The 14,934-nt window shown below is 41.8% G+C and overlaps 1 protein-coding gene and 1 pseudogene across 1 annotated transcript in view; one reads left to right on the forward strand and one right to left on the reverse strand.

Annotated features, from left to right (window-relative positions):
* ST14 (ST14 transmembrane serine protease matriptase) overlaps positions 1-9,152 on the reverse strand; it is a 67,276-nt gene extending 58,124 nt beyond the window's left edge. The window contains exon 1 of the mRNA XM_074216299.1: positions 9,039-9,152. Within this exon, the coding sequence (XP_074072400.1) occupies positions 9,039-9,104 (66 nt within the window). The 5' untranslated portion in view covers positions 9,105-9,152. The remainder of the gene's footprint in view (positions 1-9,038) is intronic.
* Positions 9,153-13,875: 4,723 nt separating this feature from the next.
* Positions 13,876-14,415, forward strand: LOC141508049 (large ribosomal subunit protein uL23-like; annotated as a pseudogene).
* The last annotated feature ends 519 nt before the right edge of the window (positions 14,416-14,934 follow it).

The following is a 14,934-nucleotide window of genomic DNA, read 5'->3' on the forward strand; positions in this document are numbered from 1 at the left end:
GAATAATGAAAAAATAGAACTTCCTTCTTTCATTAGAGGTAGGGAATTATGTATGTAGAGCATTGCTTATACTCAATTTGATGAATTGATTATTGCTTTTTCATTTTTATTCTTTATTGTAAGGCTCCCTGGATGTTTGGGGCAATATAAAAACAAAATACATCAATAAAAATAACAAATATTTTAAAACAAAATTTTAAAAAAATACATACACACCAAGAACTTTCCTCACTACCTGTTCTTGAGCATAAGCAGTGCATGTATCATTTTCCTGCTTGAAAAATGAAAAAAGTGGGGCATAGAAGTTGAAATGACCCACCTGAGTCCGCATAGCTAGGAAGTGGCTAGGTCAAGTCTCAAACCCAGTTCTCTTGACCCCCAAAGCCAGGCCTTTTGCTACTTTTATTTGGTCTATTAGTTTCTAAAAGATTACAAGTCTTAAGATTTCTGAATGTGGATTTCTTAATTGCTATTTAGAGTTTGGAGAAGAGAAAGATTGGGAATAAGAACACTAAAGTTACCTTGAAAGGGTAAATTGCTGATTGAGTCTAAGAGATTGGACAAGTTAAAAGGGACCAATATTTCAAATAAGATCAAATATAGAGGCCAAGGAGGCAGTCTGGTTCAAGGACCTTCAATAGAAACCTTCACATACACATGACAAAAGGATGGCATCATATTTAGTTTAGAACACACTTTGGTTTTTTTGAATGGGTACATCTTGGGTCCTTCTGAGAACTTCAGAACCACGATCATCCAACCCATTCAAGAATCATTTATAGGATGTAGAAATAACCCTTTATTAATCTCTTTTTTATTATGTCACCCAGATTTCTATCAATATCATTTTCCCTTCCATTTTAGTCACTTTCTTAACTATAATTCCAAATTGCTTTGACTGAAATTGTGAATTGGTGCAACCTTTCTGAAAAGCATTTGGCAAAACCTATATAATTTATAGCAAATAGTTTTTTTCAAGGAGGAAAGGATCAATAATGATTAATATACTGATTAATATATTGAGGAAAAATATAACTAGTACCCATGGACTTCTCCATTTCTGCAAAGGTGTAAGGGAAGGTGTTTTCTCATATCTCAACTTTGGGGTCATGTTTGTTCTTTGTAATCTTGGATTGTTTTATGGGTGGTTCTTTCCATTTATATCATTGCTGTCATTTTATAACTTGCTTCCTTGGCTCTGCTTACTTCATTGTACATCAAGTTCATGCAAGTATTCCCAAATTGCTCATCATAATCACTGTTTCTTACAACAAAATAAAATTTTATTACATTTATGTATCACAATTTGTTTAGCCATTCAAATGGGTTACAAAGAGGTAATTTAGGTTTGATGTTAGGTAAGAGCCTTCTAACACTAAGAGCTTCCCCAAGGTAGAATGGGCTGTCTCTATGTATCATGGGGTCCCCTCCCATTACTGTCAATTTTTAGGCAAGACCTGGACAATCACTGTCAACATGATGGAATGAGGGATTTTTTTTTCCATGTTAAATTTATTTGGATAGCTGCTGAGGTCGCTGAAATTCTGTGATTTTAGGTCGTATGCTCCTAGAGGGTAGAATTCTTCTGTTTAACTGGGCAAAGTAGAATCCCAATAGGTTTCTAGCAAGTGAATCTGATCCAGTAACAATCTGTAAATGTTTACAGGTAGCACTAAATGTAAAAAAAAAAAAAACCACACCCAAGACATAAGAGCAGCTGGGCTGTCATCAGAACAGGTGGGTACATAAGGTTAAATATTCCACATTATGCATAAGCACTAGTTGTATATATATGGATTTTTGTTTGTTATTGCATAGAAACAGAAAAGTGAAACTAATGGCTTAATAATCAAGAAGAAAGATGAGGATTGAGAGTATCTTCAAATGACTCTCTAAAAAAAGTAAGATTTGAAGACATTTTTGACAAGAATTTTTATGCTCTTCCATTATTATAGAGGCATAAGATATGGATTCAAGTGTCATCTATCATACATCCCAAAAGGCAAGAGATTTAATCTTTAAGACAAACTGAATGGGGCAGCTAGGTGGCATAGTGGATAAAGCACCGGCCTTGGAGTCGGGAGTACCTGGGTTCAAATACGGTCTCAGACACTTAATAATTACCTGTGGCGTTGGGCAAGCCACTTAACCCCAAACTGAAGATGCCAATTTTCATCTAGGAAGGGGGTTTCCATTATTATACCTAACAAAATAAAAGATTTATCCTACCTAACTAGCATCAAATGATAATATTTGTCATTCATTCCCAAAGTAGACCATGACATCAGGGAGGTGATGCCATGACAAGCACATGAATTGGATTTGAGTGAAGGTTCCTGTGCTAAGTCACCAGTCTTACTTTCTCCTCTGGAGCTATTTGGATCCAGTAGCCAGATATGGATCAGGACAAGTGGAGATGTCTCTCTGAATTCAAATTAACCTGGTTAAGCACCAAATATAGCTACTGATTATACCATGTAAGTATTTTGCCATAGACTATGTTGATCTCTAATTGTTAGTGTTTACAGGCTTTAAATTCCCAGATTGGATGATCGAATGAAAATTATTTGGGACAATTCTCTGGATTTGTTTATTCAGTATGAGTTAGACAAAATGATCAGTATAGTCAATAGAAAGAAAGACGTACTGGGAATCAGAGGATGTGGGTTCAAATTCCAGTTCTGTTATTTAATGATGTGTGTGATGTTGGGCAAGTTCCTTGACTTTTCTGGACTTATTTTCTCATCTGTAAAATGGGTTGGCTGAGGTGAAATTTCTTTTCACTCAAATATTATCCAAATCTTTAATAATCCTTTAGTTACCATTCCTTCCCCCACCCCCATTGCCTAGGACAATGCTATTCAAATCTATTTAACAAATATTTTCAAGCACCATATGATACACAAATTACTGTGGGAGATGCAAAAAAGGTTGGGAAAAGAAATAAAACTGAGCTTATGCCTATCTCCTCTTGGAAACTAGAAGAGGAAGCTAGGACCAGTTAAAAGAGGGTGGGGGAGGAGTTAGAATGTCTTAAGTGTCTTAAAAGAGGTATGTTATAAGAGTCCAGATGATGGTCAGTCAGTCAAGTCAATAAACATTTATTAAGTTTAATATGAGTCAGGCACTCCAGTAATCACTGGAGATAAAAAGAAAGGCAAAATGAAGGTACCTGCTCACAGTCTAATGAAAATAACTTCATACAAACAAGTTACAGAGGAAAACTGGTGAAAATCTGGATGGGGGAAGGGACTGGCTTTAAGGGAGATCAGGGAAGCTTTCCAATAGAAAGTAGGATTTCAGTTGGGATTTGAAGAAAGTCAAGGAAGTCAGGAAGTGGAAATGGAAAGGTTATTAGAAAATCAGGAACAGCTCCAAAAAGATGGCACCTTATGAGCTAGACTTTAAATGGAAAAGATAATGGTGAATGAAAAATGTTAAATAGTTTCCTTTTGTGAAGAGGAAAAAGTCCAAACTCCTTTACTTGACCCCCAGGACCCTTTATGATTTGGTTCCAAAATATAATTGTCACCCTTAACTTCCAAAACTTTCCCTCACGTATTCTATACTCTAATCAAACTGGACCATCCAAATACATGCCCAAAATTTTTTCACTTCTTTACTTTTGTTCATATTATTCTTTCCACCTGAAACATCTCTCTCTCCAGCTCCACCTAATTCCTATCTTCAAGGTCTACTCGGTTTAAGTGCTGTCTCCCCTCATTCAAGCATATCCTGATTTATCACAGATGGAAGTAATCTCATCAGGACTTTATACCTTACCAAATTGTACTTTTAGATTTTCTTGTGCATTAGAATTATATCTACTACCACTAATAAAAAGGTTCACATGTATAAAATGCTTTATGATTTCAAAACATTTTATTTTTTAGTTTTCACAAAGCAAATGGGGTTAAGTGGCTTGCCCAAGGCCACACAGCTAGGTAATTATTAAGTGTCTGAGGCCAGATTTGAACTCAGGTACTCCTGACTCCAGGGCCAGTGCTCTAGCCATTGCACCACCTAGCCACCCCCAAAACATTTAATTCACAAACAACCCTTTAGCTAGTATTTTATTGTTCCCACTTTATAGATGAGGAAACTGAGGTACAAAAATGACTAGTCACCTTTCAACCCTTTCATCTATATCATACTCCTAGACAATAAGATTTAGGAGATTATGGACTCCTGCTTTTTAAAAAAAATTTTATTTATTTTATTCTGAATTCAAGAAATAAAATGAGCATTTTCACAACATAGTAGAATAGGGAAAAAATAAGAACACCCATAAAACTGCAAATCTATTATGAACAATGAAGACTCCTTCTTTGTATTTCTCATATCAATGTACATAATAGATGTTCAGTTTACAGAGTTGGTTGAATAACTGAATGGATGGACTTGCTTCAGTGGAATGGAAATAAAACAAGGTGCATCAATTGATAAGAAAAGCTAGGGATAGTTAAAGAGGTTTGCTAGTGAAGGCAGTTTAACAATGACCTTGGATGGCAAATGAAAATTTATATTCTAATATATTGTGAGGAAAAAGGAAACTAGAGGGTTAGTCTCTGATAGAGAAAAGCATGATTCCACCCACCATAAAAATGACAGATTAGTCTTTGATGATGATGATAAGGAGGAGGAGGAGGAGGAGGAGGATCAATGAAACAGATTTGAAACTGATACCCAACTTTCTCATTTTTCAGAATTTCTCAGCTAACATTTTTCTAGCTGTGTGACCATAGGTGAGTCACTTGATTTTGCAATCTCAGTTTCCTCAGTCTTTCTCCAGGGGTGTTAGAAACAAATAATAAGCAAAAAAGCATTTTTGTACAACTTGAAGGACTATAGAAATTACTATAATTATTAGTTGACAAGTTATATTCATCCTGTACTCCTAATATCTCTTGGATCTGTCTCTATAGATCATAGCCTCTAGGGTTATATACAATATATATGTAAGTATATGTATATATGTATATTTAATCACATGTTTGTGTCATGTGTATATATAGACAGACAGACAAATCATCCAGTCCAATGGCCTCATTTTCACAGGGAAGAAGCAGAAACTCAAGAATACACAAGTATCCGTAATTAGCAGCATCTGGATTTCAAGTCAAGTCTTCCAGCTCCAAATACACTATTTGTATTATCCCACCATATTGCTGCTTCCTTTCTGTTCTCATTGCCACCACCCTAGTTCAGGCCTTCATTACCTCCCACTTGAACTATTACAATATCCTCCAAACTAGTTTCCATTCCAATCCTATCCATCCTTCAAATAAATGCATATTAGTCTTTGGTATGATGATGAAAGAGATAAAAATAATAATCAATAATATGTATATATCATTTCAAGGTATCCAAAATGTCTTACAATCACTTGATCCTTGCAACAACCAGAAAATAGATGTATCACTATCTCCATTTTACAAATGATGAAACTAAGTCTTGGAGGGCAAATGACTTAATAATAGTTAGCATTTAAAGGTATCATCTTATTTTATCCTCACAAATACTGGGGAATAATGTGCTATCATTATTCCAATTTTGCAGATGAGGAAATAGGGATTAAATGAATTACTAGAGTACTGCTTCTCAAGTCATTCCCTTTCTCAAAGATTTTCAGTATCTTCTTGTTGCCTCACAAAGTTTAGCCCAACAAAGGTTAAACTCTTAATTAAGCTTGTCATTCAAGACCCTTTACAATCTGATGCCAACAAACTTTTCCAGTCATATTTCACACTTTCCTACATGCATGTTATTTTCTAACCAAATGAGCCTTTGCCCTTACTTTTCCTTACACTAGAAATATCATTTTCTTCCCCAATATACCTCTCCACTCAATGAAATCCTACTTCTCAATGGCTAAAGCAGTTCTTGCACATGAATGTAATAAACATTATCAGTATACTGTAAAACAAACAAAAAAAAAACCCATGTTGACTCTGATGAATGGAAGGTTTATATGAAATGCTGCAAACCAGGAAAAGAACACACACAATGACTACAACCATGTAAATAGAACAAAACAATTGAAACTAAAAGCTATTAAATTATGACCAAATTTAGTCCCAAAGAAAATTTTTGAAAAGGTCCCTCCCATTCTTTTTCAGCATGACTGATTAGGGTGGGAGCAGGGGACAATAGATATGGAACAGTGCATATGACAGATTATTTTTGGATATATTAGTTTTGTTGCATAATTTTTTATTTCATTGATTATTTGTATCATAGTTCTCTGGAAATGCTTTATATTCATCATCTTAGGTAGTTCCCATAATAACACAGTGTAGAGTATGTACTTTAAGGATATACTATCAAGGGTTGATAATATAAAAACAAAAGATGTCCTTTAAGTGCATTTTTTTAAGCCTTCAATTATAAACTCCCCCTAAAGAATTCCTACTTCTTCTAGTCCCATTTCAAGTATCACCTCGATAAATTCATCTGGGATCTTCCCTCTCACTACAAGCTGTATGTCTCATGTGGTTAGTTTTATTTTGTTATATTTTATTTGTTGAATGCTTCACTTGATTATATAGGACTTTGTATCTCATCCAGCACCTAGCACAGTATTCGAGAAAAAAAAGCAAATGTATAAGTAAATATACTGAATTGAACTAAGAGGTTATAAAGAATAAGTGAATCCAAAGTTTCCCATTGTCAGCAGGAAGCAGTCCCCAAAGAGAAAAGATGAGAAGAACAGATGACTTGTAGGTACAGGAGAAAAACAACCTAAAAATAACAAATAACCAGCCCTTTGCTGAGAAGGCAGAAGGCTAAAGCCCAACTAGGCAATTATCAGGAAATCATAAACATCACAATTACTTTAAGGAAAACAAAAAAGATAAGTGAGTATATGTGTTGTACTGCAAGGGTGGAATCAGAACAGAGAGAGGCTAAAGTCTATCTGGGGACTTGTTCTGATCACACTTCCTTTCTTAATTATTGTGAAAGAAAACTGCACACTCAGATTTCAGCTTCCCTCAAGATTTGTGTAGCTAAGGTAGCCTTAGAACCTAGCCTTCCATAAGCTCAATATCTCAGGATGCTATTTGGGAGGCAGAGTAAAAAATAACAAGATCAGAAATGTTTCAGAAACCTGCCACAGGAGCTAGAGCCCAGAACATCATGTTCGCCACCACAGAAGAGGAGACGCGCGCACACACACAAGAGAGCAAAGGAAGAGATGAGTGTGGCATTGTTAACTCTCCCATCCCTTATACTGTAGCAAAGGCTCCTAGCCTAACTCTAAGGTCTGAACATGTATCTCAAGGTTCTCACCCAGAGTCCCAGAGAGACAGAGAAATGTTAACTTTGATTATTACCTGGATATCATATGGGACTGGGAGTGAGAATGCTCTGTCTACTTTGAGAATGAACAGTCCTTCATTTTTTTTCTTTCTATAAGTATTGTGAAATAACAGATAAAGATCAGAAAGACCTGAATTCAAGTTCAGTCACATATTGATTGTGTGATTGTAGAAAATTTGCTTTCCTGATTGGTGTCTCAAGCAACAAAGACTATAAATTGCAGAATAAGTGCCTCCTTATATTTCTAGAGAATTTTTTCCCACCAGGAAATCTATCCTGGGGGACTTAAAGGGGAAAGCAGAATAGAAACTGCTACCCAAGGGTTAGGTGGCACAGTGGATAGAGCACCAGCCCTGGAGTCAGGAGGACCTGAGTTCAAATTTGATCTCAGACACTTAATAATTACGCAGATGTGTGACCTTGGGCAAGTCATTTAACCCCATTGTCTTGCAAAAAAGAAAAGAAAAGAAACTGCTGTTTCCTATCAGAAAGAAAAAGTTTTACATGAGGTTTAGCTGAAAGACCTGGACATGTTTAGCTTGGAAAGGGGGGAGGGGAAAGAGATACATGTAGGTACCTATGTTGAACTGTTAACCCCAGAGGGCAGAACCAGGAACAATGCGTGGAGGCTATAAAGAGATAAATCTAAGTTTGGTGTCAGGAAAATTTCCTTAACCATTAGGTCTGCCTCCAAATGGAATGATCTGTCTTTTAAGAGCAGAATTCTCCCTCATTTGTGGCCTTCCAGCAGAGCTGAATATGCTAGATAGGCTTCATGTACAGGTTGGATAAGATGGTTGCTGAAATACTTCCAACTCTGACATTCTATGATTCCATTTAGAGAGCTTTGGAGAGGGAGGTATTCATCTTTTCAAGTTCAACCTGCTTGAGCTTTCTCCCTTAAATCTTATTTTGCCTTCATGAGGTAATAGGTTCTCAGCCTTCGGAATAGTTATTTCTTTTCTTTTTTTTTTCGGTTTTTGCAAGGCACTGGGGTTAAGTGACTTGCCCAAGGCCACACGGGTAGGTCATTATTGGGTGTCTGAAGCCGGGTGTGAACTCGGGTGCTCCTGACTCCAGGGCCGGCGCCCTGTCAGCCACCCCAATAGTCCTTCTTCGGCTCCCCAGCACCCCTGGGAATTCGGGAAGGTCGATGTGTGCCTCAGAGTGACTAAGACTTTCAGTACAAAGTTCGGCATCAACTTTTCACACAGGAAGTTCCCCGCGGCCGCAGGTTTGCGAGCTCTTCCAGGGTTGGCAAAGGGGCCAACTCTGACGAAGCTGCCCGAAAACCTCCTGGAAGAGAGAACTGGGCGGCACTGCCATCCCCTCGTCTAGGGTCCCCTGCTCCCACAGCGGCCATGCCCAGGCCCCCGCGGCGGCGAGGCACAGCCCCCGCCCCAAGCTCCGGGGGGGGAGGATTCTGTCACGGTGCACACTCAAGGGGGGCCTGCACAGGCCGAGGGGAGCCTGGCCCTGTCCCGCTCCTGCCTCCCCTCCCCTCCTGCCCCAGGGGCCAGCCCCGTCTGGGCCGCCCGCTCCCCGAGGTCAGGCGCAGCCCCGGGGCCGCCGCCGCCGCGGTCCTCCCTCCCTCCCTCCTCCCTCCCTGGCCAGGTAGAGGCCGGGCACCTGCCAAACAGGAAATTCCACCTGTCCGGCGAACAAAGGAGGAGCGCGCCGGGGGCTCGCCGGCCGGGCGGCTCGGGCCGCGCTCTCACCTGGGCCTGGTGGCTGTACTTCAGCCCCGCGCCGACGTCCTTCTTGCCGCCTCTGTTGCTCCTCATGGTCCCGGAGGGCCGGGGGCGAGGCGGCCCCCGCGCTGCCGCGGGCCCGGGGTCTCAGCGGCGCGCGCCGGCTCCCATCGCAGCCGGGGCGGCGGCTGGGCGGAAAGCGCGCGAGCCCGGCCGGGGCCGGGAGAGCCGGGGAGCGGGCCGCCCCGGGGGTGCTGCCCCGCCGGGCCGGGCCTGCGCAGCGACGCGTCCGCTCCCAGCCGCGCGCCCAGCCGCGCGCCCAGCCTCGCCTGCCCGCGCGAGCGCTCACTCTCTCCCGACTCTCTCAGGTAGTTTCAGGGTGTGGCCTCCTCTCGCCGGGCGGGGCCGGGACACGCCCCCGGGCGGCGCTCGATCGCGCTTCGCCCCGCCCACGGCCGCGCCCCCAGGACGGCGCTCCATCCAGCGTTGCCCAGCCGGGCCACGCCCCCGGGAGGTGCTCTATCGCGCTTCGCCCCGCCCACGGCCGCGCCCCCCAGGGCGCTCTGTCCAGCGTTGCCCATCTGGGCCACGCCCCCAGGACGGCGCTCTATCGCGCTTCGCCCCGCCCACGGCCGCGCCCCCAGGGCGCTCTGTCCAGCGTTGCCCATCTGGGCCACGCCCCCAGGACGGCGCTCTATCGCGCTTCGCCCCGCCCACGGCCGCGCCCCCAGGGCGCTCTATCCAGCTTTGCCCAGCCGGCCCCGGGAGCCGCGCCCCCGGCTGAAGCCCGGCCCAGGAGCCGCGCCCCCGGCTGAAGCCCTGCCCCCTCACGAGCCCGCCGCAGTGACCCAGGCGCCCGACCACCTGCGTGTGCCTGAGGCTCCTCCAAGGACCCTGCGCCCCACGGCCTCACTCCAGTCTCCGAGCAGCCGCTCCGCGAGTCCGGCTCTGCGCGCTCTGCCGAGTGATCCGGAGACAAAGGCAAAAAGGAAGGAAGGAGAAAGGAGAAGAAAAACCCAGTGCCCGGCCTCAGGAAGGGGGGAGTAATGGCATCACAGCGCCAGCCTGAGAAGGGCCCAGAAAAGCCTCCTGAGATGACGGGGTTTGAGCTGGAGCTTGAAGGAAGCCGAGAGGCCAAGGTGAAGAGACACCTTCATTGCAGGACCGACCTGAGCTTTAGGAAAGCCGAGTCCAAAACGGAGAGACTGGAAACAAGGTCACGGATAAGCCTTGACAACAGACTGGATGAAGGAATAATGTTAGACAAGTATTAATGTTCCTATTTTATAGATGAGAAATTGTCCCCCAGAGTAGCCAAGTGACTTAGCCCACGACAACAGGGCCAACAAGTGCAGGAGAAGGTGGCGCAGTGGATAGTGCGCCGACCCTGGAGTCAGGAGAACCTGAGTCCAAGTTTGACCTCAGACTAAGTTTACCCAGCTGTGTGACCTTGGACAAGCCACTTAGCCCCACTGCCTTTCAAAAAAAGCTAATTAAAAAAAGTGCAGGAGATAGAGTTGAAACTCAGAATTTACTTCTTCCGAAGCTCAGTAGGCTATGTATATATAGCCTCAGTGTATTAAGCTAGGACACCTGCCAATCAGTTGCTTGGTTCAGTTTTATCCTGTGAAGTCACTTTGCATTATTTTATATAATTAATACATTCTAATGCAGAGATCTTTCAGTATTCACTTTGAAGTATATATCTTGTAGAGGTATTGCTGGATCAAAGAGTGGCAAAGTTTAATAACTTTGGGAGGTATAATTCCAAATTGCTTTCCAGAATGGCCAAACCACAATTTATAACTCCACCAAATAGTTCATTATTGTTCTTGTTTTCCCATAGGCCCTCCAACATTTGCCATTTTTGTTCAGCTTCAACAATCTGGTGGATGTGAGATAGACTCTCAGAATTGGCATTTTTCTATTTATTAGTGACCTACAGCATTTTTCCTTATGACTATTAATGGGCAGTTAGGTGATCCAGTGGATTGAGCACTGACTGGTCCTGGAGGTAGGGCGACCAGAGTGAATCCAGATTCATTTGACACTAGCTGTGTGACCTTGGACAATCCTGATTGCCTCACATCCAGGGCCATTTCCAGTCATTCTGATTCATATCTGGTCACCAAATCCAAAAGACTCTAGAAGAGAAAGGTGACACTGGTGACTTAGCACAGTACCCCTTCACTTAAATTCAATTCATTACCCTCCTTGACATCATGATTGATGCAGTGCTAGGGGCAAGCTTTTATTTCTTCCTTTGAGAATTAGTCATATATATCATTCATCAATTTACCAGTTAGGGAATGGTTCTTGAATCACTTCCTTATATATCTTAGAAATGAGAAGTTTATCAATATAGAACTTTTTTTTTAAAAAAGAGTTCAGAAGTGAATTGTTTATTAAATCATTCTCATTTATCCACTTTGAGGATTTTACTTAGTAAATTTTAAAATGGCATTCTAGTTTGTTCCAGTCACTTATTCCCTGTGTCAGTGGTGGTATATCAAGGAGATTTTGGCTCTAAATGTAAAATAACATTCACCAAAACAGCTACTATGATTGCATTTAAGTCTCCAATTGAGGTGACAACCTGAAATATACATTAAATTACAGGATTTAGAGCTGGAAGGGTCCTAACCTACTGGTATCCAATGCCATAATTTTTACAGATGAGGAGAATAAGTTAAAATAAGGTGACTCAAGTAAAAAGTCACAGAGGGGACCAAAGCCCAACCTCTACTTCCATAACCCGGGTCTCTTTCCAACACATATTAAGTCACCTCTTTTATACTCTATTTAATGCTAGTCAGGGCAATACTACTTAATACTAATTTAATAGTAGTTGGGGTAATAATATCTGACATTTGAACTTAAGGTTTGTAAAATATTTTCCATCATATATTATTTATTTGAGCACTACAAAACAACTCCAAAATACTACAATCTCTAATTTACGATGAAGAAACCAAGGTTGAACGTGGTCAAATATATAGCTAGTGACAGTCAGAAGTAGGACTTGAATTCTAATTTTTCAGGTTCTAAAGACAGCATTTCTTTGTGCTATGCCTCTCCAGAAGAAAAAGGCATATTGAGATGACATTTTATAATGAAATCTTTTGGGGGTGGGTAGGCGGCACAGTGGATAAAGCATTGGCCCTGGAGTCAGGAGTACCTGGGTTCAAATCCGGTCTCAGACACTTAATAATTACCTAGCCATGTGGCCTTGGGCAAGCCACTTAACCCCATTGCCTTGCAAAAAAACCTAAAAATAAAACACTTATAATGAAATCTTTTTGTGGGGTCAAAAAATCATAGGAGCAAAGATCTAGAAGCTAGAAGAACTCTCAGAGACCACCAAGTCCAATAGGAGGAAAATGAGACAATGGAGGGTTAAAGTGACTGAACCAAAGTCACCAAGGTAAGCAACAGGGTCAGGATTGGAGTCTAGATCTGACTCATCAGTGTTTTTTCCCCATGGATCACACTGCCACTCCTTTCTTTATACCTATTCTTCTTGAATATGCTAAACTTTTAATGATTTCTGATCCACAGGAAATAAATTTAATCACTTTTAAAGAGTAGGTGGGTAAAGGCTGATTTGTTCAAAGTCACCCAGTGGCAGGATAATTTGAACCCAAGATTTGTGACTCTGACCTTCAGCAATGATGTTTCATCAACTTCTGCTCCCCTCCCACCTATTCCCTTAGTACTCCCAAAACTTTGACCTCTGGCCTCTTGAATAGAAGGAGTGCCAGGTTGTTCTTGAATAGAAGGCTAGGTGCCAAGTGTGAAGATCCTTTGTAATTCCATTCTACTGTAAGCTCCAAAGCTAGAACTGTCTTGCTGGGACCATGGTGAGCTTGCCCTCATCACTTACCACATCAAACATTCAAGGCTACTGAGAGTGTCTAGGACATTCAGACAGAGTGATAATACCACCCGAACTTGCCACTCTGTAGGTATTGCTGGCTTTAAAATGGTATTATCGATCAGTGATGTGACTTTTGTGACTTTGTCAAAACCCTGACAAATCCTGAAGATGAAAAGGAAAAAAAAAAAAGCCTGCCTTCAAAGTGCTTACATTTTAATGGGAATAAAATTAGAAGACTGGACCAAATGATTTTTTAAGGTCTTTTCATGTTCTAAATTTATAATCTTGAATTTCCTCAAAGATGTATAATCATATAACTCTAATGGATCTATGAGATCTAGTCTTCATCCTTCCTCTTATAGAGGACCAAGGACATAGTTCTTGCATATAAACTGGATTCAAGTGAGACAGAGTTGCACAAAATCATTAGTCCCACTCTCTTCCAGAGTCATTGCAGTCCAGCGACAAGACAAAAAGTCAGGATGACTGGCAACAAGTAGTAGATGAGTGTAGTGTCTTCACTCTCTCACCAAGTCTAAGCACTCTACAGCCCCTGCTTCAGTTGCTTTCATGGCCAATAGAACAAATTGTTCTCATCTGCCCATTCTGCCTGAGGAAGTCTTTACATGCTTGGGGTGGACATCCCCCTAACCAACCTTCCTGTAGGAGGTCTGTCAGTTGCCCTCAAAGCTGGTTTAGCCTATCTGCTGAATCATTTTTGCCAGGATGTGGTCACCGTATATGCTATAGCTTTTTTGGAGCCACAGATGACAGTTGGTGAATCAGGTGGACACCAAAGGTTGAAATAGCCCTGCAAAGGACTTGGCAGGGCCTCCCACCAGAGGTGCTAGTCCTCTCTGGACACCCCATATAGCCCTATGAGACCATAGCACCTAGCTTGCCTTAAAGGATTACCAATGACCAGCTTGAAAGATATCCGTTAAGATATCTGAAGGAGATAAGCCTGTGAGAAGCAGCACGGAGAAGACCCTTTCCCCCAAGATGGCACCGAAGGCCAAGAAGGAAGCTGTCGCCCCCCCACCAAGACAGAAGCCAAGGCCAAGGCCTTGAAGGCCAAGAAGGCAGTGTTAAAGGGCGTCCACAGCCACAAGAAGAAGATCCGAACCTCGCCCACCTTCCAGAGATCCAAGACGCTGAGGCTTCGCAGACAGCCAAAATACCCGTGGAAAAGTGCCCCTCGGAGAAACAAGCTTGATCACTATGCCATCATTAAGTTCCCTCTGACGATGGAGTCTGCTATGAAAAAGATTGAGGATAACAACACCCTGGTCTTCATCGTGGACGTCAAGGCCAACAAACACCAAATCAAGCAGGCTGTAAAGAAGCTGTATGACATTGATGTGGCCAAGGTCAACACACTGATACGGCCTGATGGAAAGAAGGCCTACATCCGGCTTGCCCCAGACTATGATGCTTTAGATGTTGCCAATAAGATTGGAATCATCTAAACTGTCCAGCTGCCCTGCTTCTTCACCCACAATAAAAAAGTTTTCCAGGAAAAAAAAAGATATCTGAAGGAAAATCTCTTACCAATCTCTTCTCTCCCCTCACTTCTCCCCTCCCAAAGAAAGAAAAACTTTGGGCAGACCTACGATAGAAAATTTGACCTCGTCTTTTCATAATTTTCTTGCCTTGCTCTCATTCATTTTTCCCAATCTTTCCTTCAACACTCTGATTTTTAAAATAAAATTTTAACTTCTTGTTTGGCTTGTGCCAAATTCAAATTTCTTATTTCAGGTTTTGCTTGTAGCTGTTTTTAAATCATGTCTTTGTCAAACCCCGACAATAAATAACCAAAGAGCTCACAGAGATACTGTTAACTCTGAAAAATTAAACTAAACCAAATCAAAGAGCTAACAGTGGTTATAAGCAAAAAGCATTATTGGAGGAAGGAAACTAGACATACATGCCTAAGTCTGCTTTTATACTAAGAAGACCTTCTAATAGTAAAAAGAGAGTAGTAATGTGAAAATAAATATATAAATCATTAAAACTTTTTTTTAAAAAAAGACTGCATCAAACATA

The sequence above is a fragment of the Macrotis lagotis genome, chromosome 1 (genome assembly GCF_037893015.1).
Source record: "Macrotis lagotis isolate mMagLag1 chromosome 1, bilby.v1.9.chrom.fasta, whole genome shotgun sequence".
NCBI classification, from domain to species: Eukaryota; Metazoa; Chordata; class Mammalia; order Peramelemorphia; family Peramelidae; genus Macrotis; species Macrotis lagotis.